Source organism: Saimiri boliviensis, chromosome 10 (genome assembly GCF_048565385.1).
Source record: "Saimiri boliviensis isolate mSaiBol1 chromosome 10, mSaiBol1.pri, whole genome shotgun sequence".
Lineage (NCBI taxonomy): Eukaryota > Metazoa > Chordata > Mammalia > Primates > Cebidae > Saimiri > Saimiri boliviensis.
Genome location: NC_133458.1, coordinates 80289457 through 80316417, shown reverse-complemented (window position 1 = coordinate 80316417; position 26961 = coordinate 80289457). Strand labels below are relative to the sequence as shown.

Here is a 26961-nt window from a genome sequence, read left to right as displayed (position 1 = left end):
CAGAACCCCTGCTAGGGCAGTGCAGAAGGAAAATGTGGGGTCAGAGCCCCCACTCAGAGTTTCTACTGGGGCACTGCCTAGTGGAGCTGTGAGAAGAAGGCCATGGTCCTCCAGACCCCAAAAACTTGGATCCACCACCAGCTTGCACTGTGTGCCCGGAAAAGGGGCAAACACTTAGAAAGCAGATGAGATGGGCTCTGTACCCTGCAAAGCCACAGGGGTGGAGCTGCCCAAGACTATAGAAACTTACATTTTGCATTAGTGTGACCTCAGTGTGACACAAGGAGTCAAAGGAGATCACTTTGGAACTTTAATGTTTAATGACTGCTCTGTTGGATTTTGGACTTGCATGGATTCTGTCACCCCTTTGTTTCGGCCAATTTCTCCCATTTGAAATGGGTGTATTTACCCAATACCTGTACCCCCATTTTATCTAGGAAGTAACTTAACTTGCTTTGGATTTTACAGTCTCATCGTCAAAGGGACTTGCCTTGTCTCAAAAGGGACTTGCCTGGACTCAGACTTTTGAGTTTAAGCTAAAATGAGTTAAGACTTCAGGGGACTGTCTGGAGGGAAGGTATAATTGGGTTTGAAATGTGAGGGCATGTGATTTGGGAAGGGCCAGGGGCAACTTGATATGTTTTGGCTCTGTCTCCACCCAAATCGCACCTTGAATGGTAGCTCCCACAAACCCCACCTTGGGAGGGACCTTGTGGGAAGTAATTGAATCATGAGGGGTGGGCTTTTCCTGTGTGGTTCTCGTGACAGTGGCTAAGTCTCAGGAGAGCTGATGGTTTCATAAAGGGAAGTTCTGCACATGCTCTCTTACCTGCCACCATGTAAGATGTGCCTTTACTCCTCCTTTGTCCTCTGCCATAATTGTGAGTCCCCAGCCATGGGGACCTGTGAGTTCATTAAACTTCCTTTTCTTTATAATTACCCAGTCTCGGGCATTTCTTCATAGCAGCATAAAAATTGACTAATACTCTAACCAAACATTTTTTTCAGAACATATCCCAATAGTTAAGCTATTCATCACTGTATATATATTGTGAAGTGATTAGTACAATCAAGTTAATTAGCATATCCATCACCACACATAGTTCCTTTTTTTAGAGAGAGTGTGGTAAGAGATCTACTCAGAAAAATAAGCAAGATCTTTTAACCAGAACTTATTTGTACTCAGATATTCAGGCCGTGTTAGTTGTCCAGTCATTTTTTGTTTCTTTGTTTGTTTTCAGAAAAGTCATTTCCCAAAACATTGCTTAGGTTAATCTTTAAAATTAGTTTAAATTTGTAGAGAAAGGCAGTTCAAAAGTATGCTACCCTTTCATTAATTCATTCATCCAAAGACATGCATTAAATACCTTCTATGTGCCAGAGAATAGGAACACAAGGTCCTAAAAAGTTTATCAAATTTAAAAACGGTAACAAATAGTTATACAGAATACAGAGCTACGGAGAAATGTCAGCTTTGAAAGCTCACAAGAAGAGGTTCCCTATGGCTAGTTAGGGGTTCAGAACTAGGGAAAACCAACTTATTCCAGAAAGACCTTACAGAGGAGGTACTTTAGGCAGCCAGGCTGGAAATTTTATTCCTTCTAATGGATAATACATATAAAAAACTAACTTTATTGTTTGTGCTTTAAATCATTCCAAATCAAGTTGTAACTCAGAAGAATAAAATTATATTTCTTTTTTTTTTTTTTTGAGACAGAGTTTTGCTCTTGTTACCCAGGCTGGAGTGCAATGGCGCGATCTCGGCTCACCGCAACCTCCGCCTCCTGGGTTCAGGCAATTCTCCTGCCTCAGCCTCCTGAGTAGCTGGGATTACAGGCATGAGTCACCATGCCCAGCTAATTTTTTGTATTTTTAGTAGAGACGGGGTTTCACCATGTTGACCAGGGTGGTCTCGATCTCTCGACCTCGTGATCCACCTGCCTCGGGCTCCCAAAGTGCTGGGATTACAGGCGTGAGCCACCACGCCTGGCCAAAATTATATTTCTAAACAAACTTTTGGGATCCTTTTTTTTCTTTGTTACTAACCTGTCTTTTAAATTTAAAGAAACCACAGCAACCACACCTGTTGTCCAGAAATCAAGGTCACGAAGTAGAGATTAGTGAAGTCTGGTAATGTTTTACTGTTTACTTTAAAATTATCAAAATCATACTTTTCATTCTAAAAGAAATGCAAATGATTTTTTTTTTTTTTTTTTTTTTTTTTTTTTGAGATAGAGTCTTGCTCTGTCACCAGCCTGGAGTGCAGTGGCATGATCTTGGCTCACTGCAACCCCCGCCTCCCTGGTTCAAACGACTGACCCACCTCAGCCTCTTGAGTAGCTGGGACTATAGGCACACATAACCATGCCCAGCTACTTTTTGTATTTTTAGTAGAGACGGGGTTTCAGCATGTTGGCCAGGATGGTTTCAATCTCTTTACCCCGTGATCCACTCTGCTTTGGCCTCCCAAAGTGGTGAGATTACAGGCGTGAGCCACCATACCCGACCAAATGATCATATTTTTAAAGGCAGGTAGAGTCTCTGTGTTTTGTTCCTTGCTTATTAGTTATTCCAAACATTATGTATCACTCAAAAATTAACATCTATAACCACCTAGATATATTGCTGTTCTATAAATAAAAAGTTCTGTTGTCCTTGCAAACTCTAATTTGAACTCTAATAATTTATCTTTAATTAGTTAACTCTAATAAACTACTGATTTCTTCCTTCATGTAGTGGATTAAGAAAAATATGTCTCTGAAACATGCATGTTGTAACAAACCATTTCAAGTATCAGAAAAATAATTACTTTTTGCTTTCCACTTGCAATCCAACCTATTAGAAATAAATGTAACTTAGTGTGAAGGATAAGTGTGCATACTTCCATGCCATTAATTTCGATCATAAGCAGTTTAATATGTGCAGATAATATAGTATCTTTAAAAATAAAACTATAGGCCGGGCGCAGTGGCTCAAGCCTGTAATCCCAGCACTTTGGGAGGCCGAGGTGGGTGGATTACGAGGTCAAGAGATCGAGACCATCCTGGTCAACATGGTGAAACCCCATCTCTACTAAAAATACAAAAAATTAGCTGGGCATGGTGGCGCGTGCCTGTAATCCCAGCTACTTAGGAGGCTGAGGCAGGAGAATTGCCTGAGCCCAGGAGGCGGAGGTTGCGGTGAGCCGAGATCACGCCATTGCACTCCAGCCTGGGTAACAAGAGCGAAACTCTGTCTCAAAATAAATAAATAAATAAAACTATAGATATATACCACACATTCTTAGTGGGGGTGATATTGCCCCCAAGTGTTGAAAACTGGTTCTTGGATGGATGTAGCTGAGGCGTGATAATAGTTTGTGACACTCTAAAGGACTATAGGACACAAACAGATATACAGTAAAACTGGGTTATTAAAATATAATGGGAAGGAGATGATAAGGAATAAAGATGTCTAAAAGAGCTCCTTGGGGGCAATAACAAAAAAAATGGTTGTGAATATATATATATATGTGTATATACACACATCTTTATGTACACTATTATTTCTTTTGAACAAAAACAGGATACATGATACTGAGTATTGTCTCTTGCTTCTATTATCATTTAATGTGCTATGTCACATGTAAATCATAGCTGTATGCAAATCATTTCAGAAGTAAGGTAAGTAACATCAAGAAGACAAACAGGGTTTTGGGAAGAGTGTGGACCATGGCAAACTGTGAGCCCATGCTTCTTTTTTTTTTGGAATTTCACTCTTGTTACCCAGGCTGGAGTGCAATGGCGCGATCTCGGCTCACCACAACCTCTGCCTCCTGGGTTCAGGCAATTCTCCTGCTGCCTCAGCCTCCTGAGTAGCTGGGATTACAGGCACGCGCCACCATGTCCAGCTAGTGTTTTGTATTTTTAGTAGAGACGGGGTTTCACCATGTTGACCAAGATGGTCTCGATCTCTTGACCTTGTGATCCACCCGCCTCGGCCTCCCAAAGTGCTGGGATTATAGGCTTGAGCCACCGCGCCCGGCCCATGCTTCTTTATAAGGAACATCTGCTCCTTTACATCAGTTCCAGCTGAAGATTGTGATGTGGGAATTTAGGCCAGTGTTATCATGTTCTCTAATTTTCCAAGCAATGGAAGTCTAAATTTCTATGTATAATCTGAATTTTGAATGTTGACACTAACTTTTCCATGAGGGTCAACATTATGAGGGTCTACTTTATATGGGTCAAGCAAAAATGGGTCTGTACTAGCACACGTTCTAGTTTCCCTTTGGACTTCTGGTAGAAGTTCAATTCAGTGTTCCTTCTTTCTTTCTTTCTCTCTCTCTCTTTTCTTTTCTTTCTTTCCTTCTTCAACTCGGTGTCTTTCTTTCTCCTTCCTTCCCTCCTTCTATCCCTTCCTTCCTCCCTCTCTTCCTTCTTTCTCCCCTTCCCTCCCCTCCCTTCTCTTTTTGTTCAAGTTTTGCTCTTGTTGCTTGAGCTGGAGTCGCAATCTCAGCTCACTGCAACCTCCATCTCCCGGGTACAAGCGATTCTTCTGCTTCAGCTTCCCGAGTAGCTGACATTACAGGCATGTACCATGCCCAGCTAATTTTTTTGTATTATTAGTTGAGGTGGGGGTTTTACCACGTTGGCTAGGCTGGTCTCCAACTCCTGACGTCAGGTGATCCACCTACCTTGGCCTCCTAAAGTGCTGGGACTATAGGCGTGGGCCACCATGCCCAGTCAAATCAGATTTTTCAAAGAAATGTTGACAGACTAACTTCAACACAACCTCCTGTAACAGAATTTCAATGTGATTTGCTCAAGCCTATGGAATCAGAAACTCTGTGAATCCAGACAGGAATCTCACTTGTTAAACAAGGAGTTTCTTTCTTTCTTTCTTTTTTTTTTTTTTTTTGAGACGGAGTTTCGCTCTTGTTATCCAGGCTGGAGTGCAATGGCGCGATCTCGGCTCACCGCAACCTCCGCCTCCTGGGTTCAGGCAATTCTCCTGCCTCAGCCTCCTGAGTAGCTGGGATTACAGGCACGCGCCACCATGCCCAGCTAATTTTTTGTATTTTTAGTAGAAACGGGGTTTCACCATGTTGACCAGGATGGTCTGGATCTCTCGACCTCGTGATCCACCCGCCTCCGCCTCCCAAAGTGCTGGGATTACAGGCTTGAGCCACCGCACCCGGCCAGGAGTTTCTTATATAATCTGAAATTTGAGAACCAACCAGACAGCATACCTTTTAAAAGGTATATAACCATAACTGAATTCTGAAGTATAAGAGGATCATACTTTGTTAAATCCATTCCCTTCTTGGAGGATATTGAAGTTGCTGCCGGATTTTTTTCCCCTTGGTACGTAATATTTCAATAAATGTCTATATGCACCATTGCTTTTATTTTTGTAGGATAAATTTCCTGAGTGAGGATTATTTGGCATAATTTTAGGGTCTAATAGATGTTCATTTCAGAGTCTAGTAGGTATTGTAAGCTTACTTTAAAAAGGTTTCAACGAGTCACATTCTAACCAGCAATATATGTGAGTGCCCTTATCCTACAATCCATCTCTCCACATATTAGAAACTCGCTTCCAACTTGATGAGTTAAAAGCATTCTTTATTTTATTTTATTTATTTTTTTTTGAGACGGAGTTTCGCTCTTGTTACCCAGGCTGGAGTGCAATGGCACGATCTTGGCTCACCGCAACCTCCGCCTCCTGGATTCAGCCTCCTGAGTAGCTGGGATTACAGGCACGTGCCACCATGCCCAGCTAATTTTTTTTTTTTTTTTTTTTTTTTTTTTTTTTTTTTTTTTTTTTTTGAGACGGAGTTTCGCTCTTGTTACCCAGGCTGGAGTGCAATGGTGCGATCTCTGCTCACCGCAACCTCCGCCTCCTGGGCTCAGGCAATTCTCCTGCCTCAGCCTCCTGAGTAGCTGGGATTACAGGCACGCGCCACCATGCCCAGCTAATTTTTTGTATTTTTAGTAGAGACGGGGTTTCACCATGTTGACCAGGTTGGTCTCGATCTCTCGACCTTGTGATCCACCCCCCTCGGCCTCCCAAAGTGCTGGGATTACACGCTTGAGCCACCGCGCCCAGCAGCATTCTTTATTTTTTAAGTGTACAGTGTAATGTACTGATTTGGAGGGCAGTTAAAAGTTTTTGTTTTTTTTTTTTTTTAATCAAGTCCCCCCCGCCAAGATGGAGTCTTACTTTGTCACCCAAGCTGGAGTGCAGTGATACCATCTCAACTCATTGCAAGCTCTGCCTCTCGGTTTCAAGCAATTTTCCTGCCTTAGCCTCCAGAGTAGCTAGGATTACAGGTGTCCTCCACCAAGCCCAACTAATTTTTGTATTTTTAGTAGAAACAGGTATTCACCCTGTTGGCCAGGCTGGTCTCAAACTCCTGACCTTGTGATCTGCCCGTCTTGGACTCCCAAAGTGCTGGGATTAAAGGCATAAGCCACGGCACCTATCTTTTTTTTTTTTTTTTTTAATCACATTTATTTAAGTTGTTTGCAGTTCCTTTACTTGAGGGAGTTTACAGATACTCACCAGCTGAAATGACAGTGTTGAGAGTAAGAGAGGGTACATCTACATGGTATCAATTTCCTTGATACCCTCACCTTCTTCCCAGGCTCCAACCTCCTCGCAAAATTCTGCTACTCCTCCCACAGAGCGTTCATAAAGCCACTGATTATCTTTCACCCTTCTGTGAAGGCTGTATGTTTTCCTTTGTAATTATTTTCACTTGTTCATTTCCTTGGCCAATTTTGCTGTTTAATGGTCTTTTTCTTATCTATTTGACGTAGCTCTGTGCAAACCAGATCGTTAACAATTTGCCTTACATACTGTTTTAATAAAACGATTTTTTTTTTTTTTTTTTTTGAGATGGAGTTTCACTCTTGTTTCCCGGGCTGGAGTACAATGGCGCGGTCTCGGCTCACCACAGCCTCCGCCTCCCAGGTTCAGGCAATTCTCCTGCCTCAGCCTCCTGAGTAGCTGGGATTACAGGCACGCGCCACCATGCCCAGCTGATTTTTTGTATTTTTAGTAGAGACGGGGTTTCACCATGTTGACCAGGATGGTCTCCATCTCTTGACCTCATGATCCACCCGCCTTGGCCTCCCAAAGTGCTGGGATTACAGGCTTGAGCCACCACGCTCGCCATAACACGAATTTTAAAGTACTGTTGTACTTAATACTCTACTCCATTTGGAGCAAACTTCATTTGATTTTAGTCATAGCAACCATTTAAAACAAGCAGCGCCATGTTAGCTTGTTTCCTTTCTCTTTCTTTAACAACATGCATTTTCAGCATAATGCCATAGTAAGTCACTGTAGAGAAGTAACTAATGAATATTATTTTACTTTATTAAAAAACAGCAAAGGGAACTGTAAACATTTAAAGAGTTTTACATGCAACTAAAAACTTTCCAAACTCAAAAATGGACTTTCTTTGGAGGGGTGGGTAGCTTTCTCTCAAGAACTCTTATTTCAAAATCCAAATGGGATTTCAAAATACAAGTAAATAAATGTCAAAGCCTCTTGGCCTCTGCTCTACCATTCTGTGCCTGAAATCCTGCCAAAATGAAATTTTCCATTCAGAAGGACTGGCATTTACTAAACTGATTTTTAAAAAGACATTCTCAAAAGTAGTGGAAACTTTGTCCAGCTTTTTATGTTCCTGTCTTGTAGACAGAACAGCTGCCTCTGAAGATATTTTCCAAGATCTTACATTTTCTGAAAAACAAATTTTCAGCCCTTCCACTGTCTTCAGCAAATGGGTCTGTTGGTTTTTCCCAGTGCCAAGCATAGGAGATAAACAGCTGTCAAACTAGAAGCTAGTGTCTCGCTGAGTATCAAGGCACAGAAAGGACAGAAGAGTGTTTCATTAAGTATCACTGCAGAGAAAGGACAGAAGAGAAAGTGGGAGGAAGAAAAGAGCGAGGTTCAATCCTACACAGGCAAGAGGGACACGTTCATCTCAAAACTGTACACTGTTTCAACAAAACCGAGCTGTAGCGAGACTAGCTGCTTATTCACAGGAGAATATCATTTTCAATTACTATGAAGATCAAAGAGTTAAAAGATATGAATTCGTTTAAAGAACTCAGAAGGGAAAACACCGAGCCACTGCAGTACGTAATAAAATCTGAGGCTTACAGCGCGGCGCCTGAGAGTGCCAGTCCACTAAAGGGAGGGAGAAAGGGCGTAGAGCTGATGGGGGCCTGGGAAGGAGTGAGCAGACTTTGGAAATGGAAACTAAAACTATCAGCCAGCAAAAACTCTCAATATTCCTAAAATGAAGGAAAAGAAAGCTTTAAAAAAAAAACTAACAAGACACTTTAGGATACATCAAATGTAGAAATGAGAATTACAGAATGTTAAGTGAAATAACTGAAATCCATCTACAGTCGAACAGTTTGTCCTTTGAAAAGCAATGACTGGAAGCAGCAAGCAAAAGTTCCCAGTCCCTAAGACTCTCCTCACTCTCAATTCTTTCTTTCCTCTAGTGCAAAAGCTGCCTAACCATTGCACGCCGGAATTATCCCCACGTGAGCTTTCCTCTAATTTCGGTCTTAATTTCTTTTTTCCTCTTGCTATGACTCCCAGACCCCATCCTCTTTTTTCTCATCTAGTATCTGTTTCAGGGACCGGACAAAGAGGAGGCAGCGAGCTGAAAAAAGTTCTGTGGTTTGGGATACTTGGGCCTTTGTTGTGTCATTTCCCCTACCCCTCCACGCCCCCAACCACGTGACCAAGAAAGGCCGGAATTTTTGTGAATGGAGACGAAAGGTGGCTGCGGGGGCGGGCGGGACTCCGCCCCCTTCCCTAAAGCGGCCAATCTCCTAGCGGAGCGCTGAGGGGTCAGCAATAAACAACAATGGGCTGGAGATTTACGGCTCGTGATTGGCTGCGGAAAGAACCTCGCGGGGACCTAACCCGAAGCTCCGCCCTCTCGCGGTTACCCTGGATACCCGTCAGGCTCCGGCGGTGGAGAAGGTCTTTGGAAACTGTTGCTCACATTTACAGGGGCTGGGTTATTCCAGGAGTGCAGAGTGGTGGCGCCCCCCTGTTATTGACCCCCCGCTTGGTTGCACCCTTAGACAGTGTCCGTGAGGTTACTGTTCCGGCCTCCGGGCCCGGGCTGTTCCTGGAATCTCTCCCTGGCAGGGGTTAAAATGTAGTTCCCGCTCAAAATGCTTATAGGTGCGCGCGTTGTGAACTCTGAGTAGTTTCAGGGAATGCGCGGGGTCTGTCTTTGCTGTCCGTAGTTACTGGTTGTTTTCCGAGTAGTAAGTGTGATTTTGTTTGTTTCTTGGCTTGTTTTGGAAACAGGTCTTTCTCCTGCAGAGGTCCGGGGTTGAGTGCTGTGCGCTCTTACACTCCATTTTCGTGTGTCTCCAGAACGTTCCGTTTAAGGAAGGAAACTTTCAAATAGAAATTGAGAACTGCAGCACGTTTCCTAACTGGCGGAACAGCTGCCGGAAACGTCTTTTGGTCACCAGTTCTGGTCACATAGGAATTTCAAAAGCGTCGAGTACCCTGGTCCTCTCCCCGCGGCCCCCCGTGCCCTGTTGGACGCTGGCTCCTTAAAGTGACGCTTTACTGTACTGAGTCCCACAGCAGGGTCAGGGCGAGTGGCTTCGGAGACGCAGCCCTCACTCCTTAACGCCCTAGTTACTGTCCTTGAAACCCGAGCCGTCTCACCGCTCGCCCCCAACCCTGGGCTCTGGCTGTTGAAAAGCTGGAGAGGAAGTGAAAGCGTCAAGTACAGTAAGTGACACCCTCCGCCTTCGTGTATACATAACAAAAGCTCAGGAAACGTGCGGGTCCTAGAATAGACGAGCCCGCCCGAGCCCTCCCTCCTGCTCCCCACAACCACAGTGGACTGGAAGTGCCTTTTCCCAGTGCACACGCAGGGACAATTTTGGCTTACACTTTTCACCTGGCTTACTCTCTGGTCCTCCCGTCACAGCCTCTGCTCATCAGCCATTCTGCATCTCCTAGATTCTTTATGTTTCTGTCCCACGAACGACAGGATCTAATTTTAGTGGAGGATGACTGTTTTTTTTTTTTAAATGTCTGGATAAACCATAATGGTGATGGTGGGTTTTGAAAAACGGGAAAAGGAATTGGGCCAAAAGCTGAGTGGGCATGAGGCTAGAGAGCGAGGTGGGCTCCTAGTCAGGGCAGGAGTAGAGGGGTTGGAGATTCTGAGGGGAGGGCGGCTGAATACGGAGGTAGGGGCATTGTGGATCGCGCCTCCAAGTGCATGCCAGAGCCGCACCACAGTGCTTTAAGGAAATCGGCCCAATAGTGGACCTAACGCCCCAATAATGAGAACGGCGACTCGATACACATGGTTTCAGTATCCCCGGGCGCCTTAACAATAAGCAGCGGGTTTCGGAGGAAGCCCAGTCTTTCCGTGGCGTTTCCAGGCTGCGGACCCAGCGCCTACCCGCCGAGCACCCCCTAGGGCCGAGGGGCGAGGGAGACCCGCGGGAAGGGGCAGCAAGCCGCCTGATTGACAGCCCGAAATCTGATCTTGTGAAAGAGACGCGGAGCCAATGGGAGGCAGCGATCCATCAGTTTGGATTGGAGGCCCCTGGAGGAGAAGTAGAGGAAAAACCACCGAATTGAGCTCTGTCAGAGGCGCTTTCGGCTTCCAAGGGGGAAGTGCTGGGCAATAATTAATGTTTTTATTAAATTTGGAGGGAAGTTTTTGCAGCCTTTCGCCTAGCGTGGCCTTCAGGTGGGTCTTTCCAACAACTTTTTATGTCTCTCCAGATAATTGCATGGTTGTGGGTCGCAAAAACTATCCTGATGGAAGAGGTGTCTCCGTCTTTTTAGTCCCGTTAGGTGCAAAGCAAGTCTCGTTGATCGCCATTGCTAGTTTTGCACACGTTTGCGAATCAGAGCTGCCCGGGGTACACTGACCGCGCAGGGAAACATCGAGAGTGTAAATAAATACATCGCCTCTTGTTCGGATTTTTGCTACTACCGAAAATATATAAATTGTGAACTCTCTTGGCTCTCTTTGGATCCAGGTGAAGGAGGCGGTGTAGGGAGGGTTATTTTTGTGAATGGGACTGTCGGAGGGTAATTAGCTATGCAAATTCAAGAGCTTCATTCATGATTTTTTTTTTTTTTTAAGCCTAAAAGCCATCTTGTTCCCCTCTAGGTTGATAGAAGTCCAGATCCCGAGGAAATCTCCAGCTAAATGGTCAAAATATAAAATACTGAGCTGAGATTTGCGAAGAGCAGCAGCATGGATGGATTTTATGACCAGCAAGTGCCTTACATGGTCACCAATGTGAGTGATCAGTTTGAAAGTTGCTGTTTATAAACTTGACTCCGACGGGGGTGGGGAGAGGGAGAAAATGAGAAGGGAGGGGGCACGGGGGTTGGGATTGCAGATACTTATCTGCTTTGTTGCCACTGTAGGGCGACTCTGCTTCTAGAAGCCCAGTCTTCAAAATGAGCTTACCTTTCAGTGATTTGGATAAGGCATAGTTTTGTTTTTAAGACCCCTTTTTCTGATTAAAGTGCCCAAGATGAGTGGAAGAGGAGATGGAGGGCAGCAGCAGCTGCTGCACTCAAAGTTTTTGGCTGGGTTTGTCTGCCACATTGAAAAGAATGAAGTTGAGACAAATGCTGACACTTTTTGTTTATATGGGGTGTTTTTGTTTCTTCCCCCCACCCCCTTCATCTTATTTCTCTCTCTTTTTTAAAATTTCTCTACTCTTTTTGTTTTTTTTTGTTTGATCGCTTGGTGCGGGGGGTGGGGAGGGGCTGTCCAAGAGAGAATAAAATCCACTGTTTTAATCTAGCACTGAACCAGCCTAAAAACAACTTTAAGTGTAAATGCTTAAGCTTGTTTTGATGCTGAGATACCATGAATATATGACTGTTAAATAGTAATGTGCTAGGATCGGCACTGGGAAGTAACTCACCCTGGCTGCTGAATTCTCAACATAAGCTTTCACTGTCAAATAAGTGAGAAAATGAATATTACAGTTGATACTATGGACTTGTATTTTTCTATTCAGAGAGAAGATCCACTAGACTTGTGTATGCGTGCGTGCATGTGTGTGCGCGTGTGTGTGTGTGTCATCTGAGGTTTACATTCTTTTAAAGGATTTTATCTTTCCCTTTGTAGAGTCAGCGTGGGAGAAATTGTAACGAGAAACCAACAAATGTCAGGAAAAGAAAATTCATTAACAGAGATCTGGCTCATGATTCAGAAGGTGAGGTTTGATTTTGGGCTGAATCCCCCTTTTTTTTTTTTACCTACACTCTCCACCCTGCTAAAAGAAAAGGAGCACTTCAGTCTTTAAAATAATAAACTTTGAAATTACTGAATTTAAAACTTTAACTTGGAACAATTTACATAATGTGGCAGTTTGCATGGAAGAATATTTTATGGTCCTTATCACAAACTAATGAAAGAAGGAAATAAAAACTTAAAATGACATCCTTCTTTTAATCATTATTTTGTGTTTAAATACCTTTGTCCATATGGCATATAACTCACCCCATTCACTAAGATAACAATTAAAAAATATCCAATAGAGTGGGACAAATTCAACAGCTATGTACACTACTTTCTTTCTTTCTACTTTATTGCAAGTTAAACAATATTAGTGATTGTTTGGTTTTCCACCCCTTTACACTAAAACCATCTACTGTTAACAGAATTTTCAAGGGCGATTTTGATGACTAAATTGTGAGGTCATAATACCTTGTTTATTGACCATAAAATGTTCACTGAATCATACTTAAGGCCTACTTAATCATTATAATACTGTTTGGGAAATTAGTTTGTAGATTCTTTTTATGAACTGTTGGTAGGAAGTCAATATATTACAAAGTATTGCAGCCATATGGAGACATTCATAATAAACTTAATATACTTAGATTTAATTATCAAAGTTTAGTTGGCAATTTTAATTAGATATACTGAATTCTGAAACTTCCTCAAATCTTCATACTATTTAGATACCTCCCTCCCTTCCTAACATGACCATATAGTTTTGAACTTGATGATAATCTAGTGCCAGAGAATTATGTGTCTGACTTTTATAAACCTTTTACTGTAGTGATTTTCCTCTAAAAACTTGTATTTGAAGTGATTTCTTTTTAGTTTTGAGGTAACAAAGTTGAAAACATAGTACTTTGACAATTATACCATGTATTGTTATATCTTTTATGTAAGATTCAGAAGATATAAATAAAATGCTTTTCAGTTTCCTAATCTTCCCCTCACTATTATTTTAGCTGGAGTTAAATACATTTGAGAAAGATTTCAGTGAATAGACACACATTCATTTCAGCCTTTTTGTGAATTCTGGTAATCCTGAGCTTATTTATTAAGCTGTTTGTTAAAAAGGAAAAAGAAAAGATGATTGACTATATTCTTTAGTTGACTAAAATAATTTCTTAAAGAGTTGCTTAATAGGCATGAAAAGTAGGCAGTTATTGAGATATTGAAGTCCTGCCTCCTATTTTCTTTTTATGTTGACTACATTTCTTGAAATTAAATTTATATTTAATACCTATTTCATGACAAACATTACCATTTAATGAAGACTGCAGATTTGCAAATCTTATGTTTATGTCTTTGACTTGTTTTTTAGAACTCTTTCAAGATCTAAGTCAGTTACAGGAAACGTGGCTTGCAGAAGGTAAGGCAAAAATTGCTTTAAAAGGGGGGAAAAGCAACTCTGGAAGGAAAAAAAAAAAACGTCCTGAACTTGCTGTCTTAATATTCAGCCCAATTAATTGAGCTCTAAAAGAGCCACCTCATGTGTCATGCATACATTAGAGCCTCTGATGAGTTTGTCTTTGGGGACTCTGGGGCTGCACTACCCAGTGTCATCACAAATTACCAGGAGAAATTGCTTCCAGCTCACAATCACATCTGCTTTTGGCAAGAACTAATGCACCAAGACTTCAAGTTCTAAGCCTCTGTTCAGATTTTAATTGCAATTGATCAGGTTTATATTATTGTACCTCCAGAGACCTCCTAGAGCCAGAACCCGGCTGGCTTGCTGTTTCCTTTCGAGCAGCGCATATCATTATTTGGTGTTCTGGTGGAGGACTTTTCTGATGGCAGAAATTAGTTTCTCTGGGTTCATCAGGACGGGATGCTTCAAGATTTAAGTGCAAGTGTCTTCTTTCCACCTTGTTCACAACACAGAACGTTAGGTGTGTATCTAATTCTTAGGAAATCTGTGGGTTTAAAATAAATGTTTGGGAGATACAAGGATTTTTTAAATGCTTTCTATGTGTTACTCTTGATGTGATGTTTGTTGAAATTGACCTTTGCTATTTTGTCAGTTTTATTAGGATTTATTTAATATAGCAAGGATACATTTAAAGGCATTACTTTTATTTTGGATGATTTAGTGATAAAAATTTGTGTTGCAATCTGTTGTATCTTTAATTGTATGCAACTTTATTTGTAGGAACAATGAGATATTCTTTATAAAGCTTTGTACAACTTCAAAAATCCATAAATATTGAGGAACTTTTGTTGACATTCATAATTTGAAATTTTTCTTTTGGATTTGGCAGAAAAATGTGAATTACTAGTTTTATGATGTGTTTTGTGGGAAATGCAAAGAGAAAAATTATAGATATTTAATCATTGAGTGTATAACTGTGTTACTTGGTGTTCGCATTATATGGGAAACATGCAAGTTTTGGAACAGATTTTAAGATGGTTAAAAAGGAGAGAGTGCCTGTCTTTAAATGGAACCCAGGTGTTGCTGTAGCTACTTTGAGGGAGACTGATGTGTTTTATCGGTGGTCTTGAATGCAGTTGATCAAGTTGCTGTTAGCATGTAAAATAAGTTTCTTTGTTTTGCTGATAGTCTAGTTCTCCAAAGAGCTTTTTCAATCTTTATCAATCTTTAAAGTTAAATAGCTTTCCTAATAGTCCTTTGAAAGGGTGATTGTATTTATATGTTAACGAAGGTAAGACTTACAGAAAGTTTTGGCTCTATTTAAAGATCATTTTGCTAGTCTTTGTAAATGAAACTTATTGCAATAGATTACTTTTTATTGCAACCTAAGTCATATTCAGATATAACTTTTTCGTGGAAGATTTGCATGAAGACTCTTTATTAACTTATGCCTATTAGTTTCGCAAAGTCAAAGGTTTTGAGAACATTACATTTATGAGAGAATTTATTTGCTTCTCCAAAGTAACTTAAAATATCTATTTTAATTGTTCTGGAAGGTTTGTTGGTTCTTAGATGTTTAAATCTCATTGATTCCAAGTCAGTGCACTTGCTGGCAGATTTTGAATGTGCATAGCAACTCTGTTCCTGGAATTTTAAAATGTGGAATCTGACAGACTCTTACCATTTTATAATCAGTTTCAGCACTTTTTTTTTTTAACTTTTGACTTGTTTTATGTCTTGTATCTCAGATAAGTGATTTGAATAATTTATCCAAGTTTATCTTTTTAAACTCTGCAGGGAATAGTCTTTCCCCGGTATTATTAGCATACCTGTAAATCAAACCTTAAGATTTAGCATTACAAAAAATAAACCTAGAAAATGATCAATGCATTTGAAAGAACATGGACTTTTGCTTAGAAAAGAATTATAATTTCAATTAAGTTCAGTAACTAATCATGAATGTTTTATATGAATTCCCAGGTGGACTACTATTTACAAACTATGAATAAGATTTCATTTTAGAATAATTTAAAAAATATTCAAAATAGTTTACATTAATTTATCTTATGAAGTAAGCAAAAATTTGTTAATGTGTTGTTTAAAATCTAATAGTGAGAAAAGAGATCTTTTTAACTTCTTGTTTCTAGACTCCACTTTTTTTTTTCTTGGAAAATTAAATATGTTATTTTGCACTGATATTTTAACTTGACTTATCCCATGTCTTGAACAGTATCAACCAAGAAGAGACCGCAGAATTACCCTAGTTTATTTGTAGCAAGATGTGTCCATTTATGTCTTTCTGGACATCCAGAAATTAAAACATTGCCATGGCAGACTATGAACCGTTTACATATTTCTTTTCGTAAGGCTCTATAGCCAAGAAAGTGAACATGGAATTTTAAGACATCGTGACCTTTTTAAAAAAGATCATTGGCAATTAACCAAGTTTCTCCCATGAGTTAGAATTCTACTGGAAAGTTAAACAGGTCTAAAAACCTTATTAGATATGAAAGTCAAGTTAGTTGTAACATGTCATATGATAATTGTGTTTTTGAAAAATTATGAAAAGTCCTCAAATATTTGTGAAATGGTATCTTAGCTATTTAGTTTGCTTTTTCTGTAAGACTTCATAAATTTTATCCCAAATGCAACATATGGATTAGTCATGGGTAAATTATTGTGAATTATAGAATTTGTTTTATTTCTAAGGGGAAGTTGGAACAGATAAGGCAGGACTGTTTGAGGGTGAGGATGGAATGAGTATTTTCAATTCAGTAAAGTGCTCTCTAAAAATATGCTTGCATTCTACCAAGAAAATTAATTTTTATACAGAGATTTAAATATGTTTGTGGAGAATATAACTTTACATTAATATGATTTCCCAAGAACTAACACTGCAATATAAAGGTGTTTTATTTTTAACATCTATATACAGTTAAAAATAATCATCTTATTCTAAAGAATATTGAAAAGTTAATGTTTTCAGTGACGACAGTAGCAGTTAAAAAGAAAAAAAGTCAGTGAATATGTCAATTTTAAAATGTTGCCTTACCCACTTGGTTATAATTTTACTATGTGCAATTCTTTATTGATTCTTTGTCTTTTGAATTAGAATGCTACTGACAGAAAGGCAATTGCACTTATTTGAAAAGATCCCATGAAATAATGAGTTTAAATATCAATCCTATCAACATCATGGTGATGTCTCATTCTTAACAACCTAAAACTCATAGTTAAAATTGAACCTCTTGTGGATGCGGACCAAAACTAGAAAGAAGTAAAAAATTGAGTTAAGAAAAGATTGCATTCTCCCAAACTTGCTTCTTAAAACTCACCTACTAACACAACTTAAAGGGGAATCATAGTTTTTAGTATATATCTAGTGTAAATGTATAGCTATTCTCTTGACTGTTATTTTGTTTCCGGTCTAGATGTTCTTTGAGGTTCTCTTTCATCAACAATATTCTCTGTCTTCAGGGTAAAATGTTTTTCAGTGGTTTTTTATTGAGTCAAGTTTAGTGCTGCCGCCACACTTTGAGTCAGAGTTTTATCTCCAAGAACAGCCTTTCTATAGCAAAGGTTATTACATCAGACCACTAATTTTTTTTCCTTTTGGTTTTATGTGACCTTCAAGCAACAGTCGGATTGACTGAAAAGTAGAGATGTCATTACTTTCTCCTCAATTCGCTTTAATGACTGTGCTAAATTTATATTCAAAATCATATGATATTTCTTAAATAATATGTGCTATTGTTATTCACAGTGTATAATGTAATTCACAATATACATTAGTCATAATATATTCATTTTCATTTTTCAAAAATTCTACTTTTTTTTTTTTATAGAGCCTGTAATCGGTTATGTGCTCATGAATTGTTTTCCCCACTTGATGCAATAAGGATTAAAGGCTTTAAAAACTACATTATTTTATGTTGTTTACATAAAACATGAATTTAGAATTAAACATTGAATTGGAGAAGTTCATACAGTTTCTTATAATTGAACAGCAGTCATTTCATTTGTATGTGGGCGGGGGAGGATGGGCTATCACTTCTCTTGTATCAGAAAATAATCTAAAACATGAGAGAAAGACTTGTCATTTGAGTTCGATTTAAAGATAGCAGACAGAGTAAGTATACTTTATTTCTAAACATTCACTGGAATTGCATAAATTTTTTCACCCATGTTTTATTTACAAAATAGAAAAGGTTTTGTAAAAATAGAAAAATGGGATTTGGTATAGTGTACTGTAGTTTTTCCAGAGGATCCTAATAAATGAAACATCGCTGAGTTTTTCTATTTCAGTTATAGGAAATGTGCAGTTTCGTAAATTTTATAGGGTAACTTATTCTCTCTGACTTGTGTATGTTATAATTAATAATAATAGAGTCAGACCTCTGAGCTTCTCTTGAGTTTCGAGGTACTGCCAGTCAATTTTAGTTAGAAACTTAAGCTGATTTGAGACTCACCACAACTAAAACTTTACTCTTATAGTAAGAATATAGAAATATGGAAAGAATGCCTTTATCAAGTATTAAAGGGGTTTTTGTCATTGCCAAATTGTCTCCTTTTTTTGTATGTTTAACTATGTTTATATTTCTGCATTAATTAGTGCTTTTACATCTGTACAATCATTTTAATGGTGTTAAAAGTGGATGTGGTATAAAACCAGGCTTAGTGGACTCATGATTATTTTGTTCCACAGCCTGTAGCTTCAGTTTAGGATTAGACAGAATACCACTCCATAAATGTGGATTTTTCTTGTTTTGCTTCTTATTTGAAATAAAATTTAAATTTCTCACAAGAAATTTGTTTCTAATTCTTTGAGTCAAAGAGAAATGCTACAGAGTTCAGCAAGCAGTTTACAGTATTCTTACGATAAAAATATTGGAATAATAGGCAAGAAAAATGAAGCATTTCTGTAATGGTTTTTCTTTTCCCTTTTTTGAAACCTTCTTTGCATCTTTCTGTCTCGTCCCTTTTTCCTGGTTTTACATATGAAAATTTCTGTAACAAGTTACTCTGTAAAGCAGGATGGGATATGTGTATGTATGTATTTGTGTGTGTGTATATACATATGTATGTGTCTTTGTAAACTAGTCATTTATTTAAATGTGTTTCTTTAATGGAACTGAGCTCTGAGACAGAGCAATAATTTTGGTATGTTTATATTGCAAGTCCAAGTTTACTTGCTTTAGCTCCCTGGAAGGGTGTGACATGAAAAGCTTGTGGTTGGGCCACATGGCTCATATGCTGGACTGTGTTTTTGTGAATGGAGGCAGAACTCCAGTTCTGCCTGCTTGTCTTGAGGAATTGCTGAGGAGATCAGCTGTCTCATTCACCGGCAGAAAGAATGACTCATACATCTTCCGCCTTGTTTGGCTCCAGGTCATTGTTACAGTGGATAGAACTGGTTTTAATTAAATATTAACCCCTTTTATACTTGACGTTTGTTTTATTTGTAATTCTTCCACTTTTTCTTTAGCTTTAAAAGAAAACCCAACAGGCACATCGTTTGTAAGAAGAAGAGGGTTTTTGCTTGCCTGCAGCCAACCTTGGAAAATTTTTTATCGCTTACTTTTTCTTAAGTCATGATTATTATTTCATTTGAAAGTTAAAAATAGGCATAATATAAAGGCAAGCTATTTTAAAAATACCCACCCCCAAGACAGTATTAGCTAAGAAATGATATTCAAATTGAAAAGGAGAATTGGTGAGTCTGTGACATATAGTCATGATTAATATTTTTATGCGTTTATTTCTGATAATATGTATTGATATGTCGCGAAAAGAGAGAAAACTGTAAAACAATTTTGGATAATAATCTAGGTAAAGCAAAGGGCTGAGAGTGCAGATACTACCCTTTTAAAGCTGAGATCCTGAGACTTCATGGCAACTTGTCTATTAATGTGCAATGAACGGATAGAGCCACTCCAGCTATTACCAATAAAATCCACACGCTTAATCTTCTTGAAAGCATTGTATTGGTCTTTTGCTGTATACTTTCTCCCCTTCTCCTTTCCACCTCTTCCCCTTCATCTTTAATTACATAGTGTGGGGAAACATTTTCATTCCCCAAAGGTGATTATATCAGGCACAGTTTATAATGGATAGTAGTGGAAAAAACATTACTTTTTTAGGTTGACCTCTATTGTTAATTTTCATCTTAGGAGTCCGTGTGGCTTGCTGCAAATTTTTAGGCAGCTGTAGTTTGCTCCTTCACAGAATTCCCCGGAATGAAGAAAAAAGGAAATGTATGAAAGGAGTGTGGCAATACTTTGTCATATTTTCCTTGCCTAGATCCAACTTGTGTTTTTAGTTAACTTCTTTCCGTTTGCTCTAACTTGAAATTAGAGGTATACTTAAGCCTTTGTCTATTTAAGTAGCATGCTGCTTCATTTGCTCTATTCTGTTGCTGAAGATTAGCTTCTGTGAAAATGTGAGTCATATGTTTTTTGTTAAAATTCTGTAATATGTTCAGGAATAAGTGTGAAGTATTTATTCAGTATGTTAAGGAGTTAGAACAGGAATAGGAATTCTTATTGTTTTTACAAATTGTTAATGTGCAGCTATTTTCTGTATATCTGTGAGCCATAGCTTCTAGACTGTTCCACTCCTAAAATTTGGCCCTTTTTCCCCCCCACACATATTCCGGCACACATCACACACCCAGCAATAACTCTATGCTGCTGTTGCAGTGATACATATTATGAAGTTGCAAATTTGCTTATGATACTACAAAAACAAACAAAAGACCTTTAGGACATTCATACCATCATATTCAGTTACAAATATACTTTTGTTACCAGCTATTTTTAACTTTTCCTGTAAAGGGATATTATATTTTTATTAGATTCTTGTAAATGCTGCCTTTTTAAAAGCCCAGTAATTGTTGTGGTTGATAAATTTGCATCTCAATAGTTATATCTCTTTAGCTATTAATTCTGAGGGAAAATGAAAGCAAGGATATAATGGGAAAAATGTACAGGATTTGATTCTGTGTACTTTCTGTTATTTATTAAATATATATTTAAAACACTTGTAATTCTTTTGGCATGAAGACTTATTTGAAAGCGCACCCTTCAACTTGTAATTTATGCATCTTTTAGAACATTTTTTTCTACAGTGTCAAAAAAAGATGTGTTAATAGCTGAGAGAATGCTAATGTACAAATTTTAGTTGTTGTTTTTTTTCCCTCTCCAGTAGTCTTTCATTAGAAGTAAAGAGAATAAACTGAGCATTGTAATGACAGGTACTTTTCTGTGTATGACTTGAAAGACAAGGGTGGGTGGGTAGAGGACTGGACAGAAGAAAATAAGGAACGTTTCTTGAGTAGCTGGCATTGTGTTCAAACTGTTTCATGTAGTTCTCACCAGAAGACATGTATTATCACTATTAAACTGATGAATAAAATTCAGTTCGAAGAGGTTCAGTAACTTAACCAGAGTTGCGCAGTTAACATGTCACAGAATTAAGATTTGCAGTCAGCTGACTTTAAAGTTATTACCTTAGAGTATCAGATATTAGAGCAATACAAAGAAAAAAATTCTCCTTGCAATATATGCTGATCAAATAAGCATCAAGTTTTCAGTTAAAACTTGAAAAAGTTCTTAATTTGTTTGATTTCATTTGGTCGTGGGGATAGAGTGCATTCGTAATAAGGTTAATTATTGGTATACGGAAGAGAAGAGAGCTGTTAGAAGACAACTGAATGTCAAAATGCATACACTTTTTTTTTTTTTTTGAGACGGAGTTTCGCTCTTGTTAGCCAGGCTGGAGTGCAATGGCGCAATCTCGGCTCACCGCAACCTCCGCCTCCTGGGTTCAGGCAGTTCTCCTGCCTCAGCCTCCTGAGTACCTGGGATTATAGGCACGCGCCGCCATGCCCAGCTAATTTTTATTGTTTTTAGTAGAGACGGGGTTTCACCATGTTGACCGGGATGGTCTCGATCTCTTGACCTCGTGATCCACCCGCCTCGGCCTCCCAAAGTGCTGGGATTACAGGCTTGAGCCACTGCGCCCGGCAGCATACACTTTTATGGTAGGCACAATTATCAGATTGTTATGTTCTTCATAATATAAACATAAATTTTATTCAGCCAAATATGTCTGTTTTGAAAGAATACTATTAAGCTAATTAAAAAAAAACTTCAATTCTGGATATTGTATTTCTTTTTTATATAAATTTTTTTGATGTGGAACTCCTTTTTATATAGATTTTTTTCTTAAGCCATTTAATTACCAACCTGAAGCATTTTCAAAAGAGACTGTTTATTTTGATAATCATTCCCTATCCAGAATAGGCTCGTTTAAAAAAGTTAATTAACAGCTATTTAAATATGACTTGGCTGGATAAAAAAGTTTCAGTGTTATATAACACTAATAAAGTAATATCAGCTAGTCAAATCACAGTTAATTAGGATGATAATTCATTATATTTTAATCCAATTAAAAGTAACCTAACTTCTATTTTTCGGGAGTGTGTGTGCGTGTGTGTGTGTGTGTGTGTGTGTGTGTGTGTATTTATGTGTGCTTGTGAAAGCTTCTTGTAGTAATATTCGGTATGAAATAAGTTACTTCGATGTCTAAATCAACTGATGAAAACGTTTTAGAAGTGAAAAATGCACTTGTGTTTTGATTGCTGCCAAATGCATTAAGTCCTTGCTATTCAGTATTTTTCCTTTACTAAAAATAGGAAAGTCTTTTGACATCAGGACTGACAAAATAGTGGTATTCTTTCTGTTAGTGATTAGCAGTTGCCAGGAAAATATTTTGAATGAAAAGAAGACACGTGTTACTGTTTATTATTTTATTAATATGAATATAATCTTTGAAATGTAGTACTTTATTATATATCACCCAAATCAAGGACCATTCTTTCATTTAAAAAACTTTGTAGCATACTTTGGCAAAATTCAGGGCAAGCATTTTAAATTATTGTGTATTTTGTATGACAGAGAACATACACCAGCAGACGTTTCTAAAAAAGCGGAAGGACATTTGTCATAACTGCACATCACTTAAAATAATTATGTGGTTAATTTAAATGGGCTGCTTACACACTGGCAGTGGGTGAATTGAAATAGGTTTTGATCCTTTCTTAAAAAAAAAAAAACTGCAGGAAATGGAAATTCTATAGCTTTCTTTATTTTACATCTCTTTATTTTATTTCCATCTGGCACATGAAATTCAGAGGGAATACACCTGCCATCCTCATATTTCTGACATACATGGTTCGTAGTTGACACTCATGATCCCTTTTTATTTCCCGTCATATGTAGTGTTATCAATACCATTTTACGTAAGAGCTCATTGGCAAATAATCATAGGTTTGATCTCAGCCTAAGAAGATCTTACTTGACAGATTTTACTTGACATTCCTTATGCTTTTGGCAGTTTCTCTCTTAATTTTTTTTTTTTTAATTTTCTTTTTCTTCTTCAGCTCAGGTACCTGACAATGATGAGCAGTTTGTGCCAGACTATCAGGCTGAAAGTTGTAAGTATAGTATGACTCATCTCTTGTATTTTTCTTTGTCTTTCTGGTTTCCTTCTTTCCTGCTCTCTCTTTGGTTGGTGTTCATGTCTAGCGTCTTGTCTTGCATTGCACCAGCGCCTTTTCAACTTACAGTCATAAAATGATTTGATTTGTCAGGTTGTGACATCAGCAGAAACTCTATTTTGAGCAGAATCCCTGAATTCTGTGTATCCGAAGAGAACTCCAAATAGTAGGCGAGGAAGACTGAGTTGATTAAAAGATGGTCTTGTTTTTCGTATTTGGTAAATATCTTTGGGAGGAAATAGGGTGTGATTCGTGACGTGCACGTGTTTACGTCCAGTTTGCCAATATGCTTACAGAGAAAATTCTGGATACTGTTGCAAGATAGAGTTAAAGCCTACTTGAGATTAGTTATCATTTAATTTACAAAAGATTCTGGACCAAACATTCATTGGCTTATTGTAGTATTTTTACATTCATGAATTTGTCACCTACTTTTATTTATTTTTTAACCTGAAATTTTCTGCTTTCTGGTTGCAGTAACACAAATGGAAGTAGCGACTGGCTTCTCTCAGGGTTCTTCCTCCTGCGTTCCTTTCCCTGAGCCTTGCTCCAGGGTCTCTGTCAGAGAATGCATGAGGAATGATTCATGGAATACTTACTGTTTCTTAATCGCAGAGTGAGCATTTTGTCTGTACAAACGTGGCTGCCTCGGGGTTTGCTGCTGATATTTATAATTTGCTATTCTACCAGCTAGCTGCCGTACTGACCAAAGGAGCAAAGAGTAAGGGAAAGGGTATAAATGCCATCTGGATTATAAAACTAGCCTAATGCATTTTTGTTCCGTTGGTGACATCTAAACTTGTTTTATTTCTTCAGACCATTGATAGTATCAGAGGAGGCAATATCAATAGTAACCAGAGATGCTTGATATCTTACATCTTATGAAACCCATATGTTCACACCTTGATATCATAAATCTAATACAAATACCTGCATTACTTCAAGTAACAGATGTTTGTGGGCAATGGTTTCAGCATTAATGTTTGGTATATTAACTTTCTCAGGCATAGAGGGTGGTGCAAGGTTTTGCCCAGATTCTTTAACAGGTTACATGTTTTAGCTCAGCTTGGTTAAAAAGAAATTACTGTGAGTAAAATATACATACCAAAAAATTTATCATTTTAACTATTTTTTTAGTTTGTAGTTCAGTTGCATTAAGTACATTCACATTGTGGTACAACCTTGACCGCTGTTCAACTTCAGAACTTTTTTATATCCCAAACTGAAGTTCTGTACTTGTAAAATGATAACTCCCATTCCTCTGCCCTCAGTTCCTGGTAACCACTGTTCTGTTAGCTTTATTTTTGATCAGAGAAGAAAATTATATAATGCTGTTTGATGTCTAAATACAGGTATTTGGCATACGCTTTCAAGAAACTTACTCAGCAACTATATAGACGTTAATTAGAGACCCTTAGAAGCACTCCAAGAAGGACGATGGCTCACACAAGTCCTCCCTTTCTTAATTAAAGTATGAGAAGAGAATGGCCATATTTCCAACATTTCCCTTCCTGTGGGCAATTGAATTCTTTCTAAAAGCTAAACATGTTGTCTGAGTAGAAGAATTGATCTCATTGAGTTATTTTACATCTAAAGTCATTGGTAACAATTCCAATTCTATGCCAATTGTCAGGGTAAAATAAACCACTTAGAAGTAATTTTTTACTCCTTTGCTTATGTGACCTCTTTCAGCTTTTCTTATTCTTGAATATTTAGTCTCTTTTTGAGATGGAGTCTTGTTCTGTCGCCCAGGTTGGAGTGCAATGGCACAATTTCAGCTCACTGCAACATCTGCCTCTTGGGTTCAGGCGATTCTCCTTCCTCAGCCGCCTGAATAGCTGGGATTACAGGCACACACCACACCCCCTGGCTAAATTTTATATTTTTAGTAGAGACAAGGTTTCTTCATGTTGGTCAGGCTGGTCTTGAACTCTTGACCTTGTGATTCACCTGCCTCAACCTTCTGAAGTGCTGAGATTACAGGCGTGAGCCACCACACCTGGCCCTACGAAGTTTCTTTGAATTCTCTTCTCTAGGTCACACTGGTGTGGTTATTTTCCTTTTTCTTCTTACTCCTTTGATCACTCCTCTCACTCTACTCATCTTTCTTCCTCCTCTTTGTGGACATCTTCTTTCCCTAGGGTTCTGTCCCCAAACCTTTCCTCTTATTTTACATGCACCGTGCCAGCATTGTCCCGTAGAACTTTCAGTGATGGAAATGCCAGTACCTGTGCCACCTGATACAGTGTCCACTAACCACACTGGCTGTTTAGAACATGAAATGTGGTTAGTGGGACTGAGGAAATGAATTTTTAACTTTATTTAATTTTGATTATTTTAAATGTAGACATGTCTGGCTCCTGGCCACTGTATTGGTCAGCACAGCTTTGAACAGCGATGTCTTCCACATTGCTGTCTCCAGCCTGGTTCTTCCCTCTGAAGCTGTCTACTGGACATCCTCGCCTGATTCCCCGCTAGTGTCCCTGTACAGATTAGAAAAAGGCAACACATCTGCACTCACTCCCTCAGCCCTCGGCTGTGCATTGCACAATGCACCCTTTACACACCAACTCCAATCTTTAACGCAATGCTCTGCAGACACAATTTACACTCGGCAACATGGAGATCATGCTTTTTCCTGACCAACACTGCTCTTCTACTTCTGTTGCCTTTCTAAGTTAGTGGCATCACCATCCAAACTGAAATCCTGATATTTATCCTCAGACAGCTCGGTTCTTTACCATAAACCTCAAATTGCTAACCCAAGTTATTGATCCTCCCTTTCAAAAATATCTTACTTTCATGGCCTCTCCTTCTTCCCTGTTTCATTGCTTTGGTTCACACACCCACATTCTGCCTTGAATGAACTTCTGAATCAGCCTTTTGGTTGGTTTTCTTGCCTTTGATTTTCCCTCCTTGCGAGCCATTAAGGAAACAGTGCAGTAGCATTGACACATAGCTCTTTGGCCTTGTTAATTTTCCTCTTAAACTTTCTGCAGGACAAAGTCCTATTTCTTTAGCTGTACGGAAAATTGTTCTGTCACCCAGACCTTGACTATCTTTTTGGTTTTAACTCTTGCTACTCCAGTACCCTGTCTTTTCCTTTCCTCTGTACTTTAACCCGTCTAATTTTTCAATTATCTGGGCAGATTGAGCTGTTTTAAGTCTCTTTGCCCTTGCATATGTTCGTTTTGCTTTAAAAGTTTTCATTTTTGCTTTGCAGTATGGTGAAACTCCTATTTCAGAGTCACCTTAGATTTCACCTCATTGAAGTCTTTCTCAGCCTTTTCTTGCCACCTTTACCCTACAGTTAGCTGGACTCCAGGACATCTTGTATATTGTATTTATTATATTATAGTATTTTAGACACATTTATGTCTTTGAGAAGATTGTGAACTTCCTGAGGGTACAAGAAGCATGTCACAGTCAGCATGGCTTGCATGTTGTAGTAGAACAATAAGTAAAATTACCATTGTTTTCATGATCACCTTCTTAGTGCTTATTTCCTCCTAAGATCTTCAGACTCCTATTCCTTTCTTAAGGTAGAAACATATGATATGCCTTAAAACCACATGTATAGCCTCATTCTGGGAAAACTTACTGAGACTGTGATAGTTTAACCAAATGTTTTCAGAATCGTGAAGGTTTATTTTACTTCAATTAGAGAATATTTGCAGTTTAACAAATGTGGCTTTGGGACATGTAAGTAAGACACAT

The 26961-nt window shown here is 38.7% G+C and overlaps 1 protein-coding gene across 9 annotated transcripts in view; it reads left to right on the top strand.

Annotated features, from left to right (window-relative positions):
- The first annotated feature begins 9684 nt into the window (after window positions 1-9684).
- The window catches only part of ETV1 (ETS variant transcription factor 1), a 100364-nt gene continuing 83087 nt past the window's right edge, over window positions 9685-26961 (top strand). The window contains exons 1-5 of one of the 9 annotated variants that reach the window (XM_074379532.1): window positions 9685-9771; window positions 11180-11311; window positions 12158-12245; window positions 13635-13682; window positions 23128-23181. In XM_074379532.1, the coding sequence (XP_074235633.1) occupies window positions 11267-11311; window positions 12158-12245; window positions 13635-13682; window positions 23128-23181 (235 nt within the window). In that variant the 5' untranslated portion in view covers window positions 9685-9771; window positions 11180-11266. Of the gene's footprint in view, window positions 9772-10374; window positions 10751-10807; window positions 11046-11179; window positions 11312-11431; window positions 11506-11537; window positions 11640-12157; window positions 12246-13634; window positions 13683-13711; window positions 14206-23127; window positions 23182-26961 lie in introns of those variants that run through there. The other 8 variants (XM_039472869.2, XM_074379531.1, XM_074379535.1 and 5 more) reach the window with 8 other exon arrangements.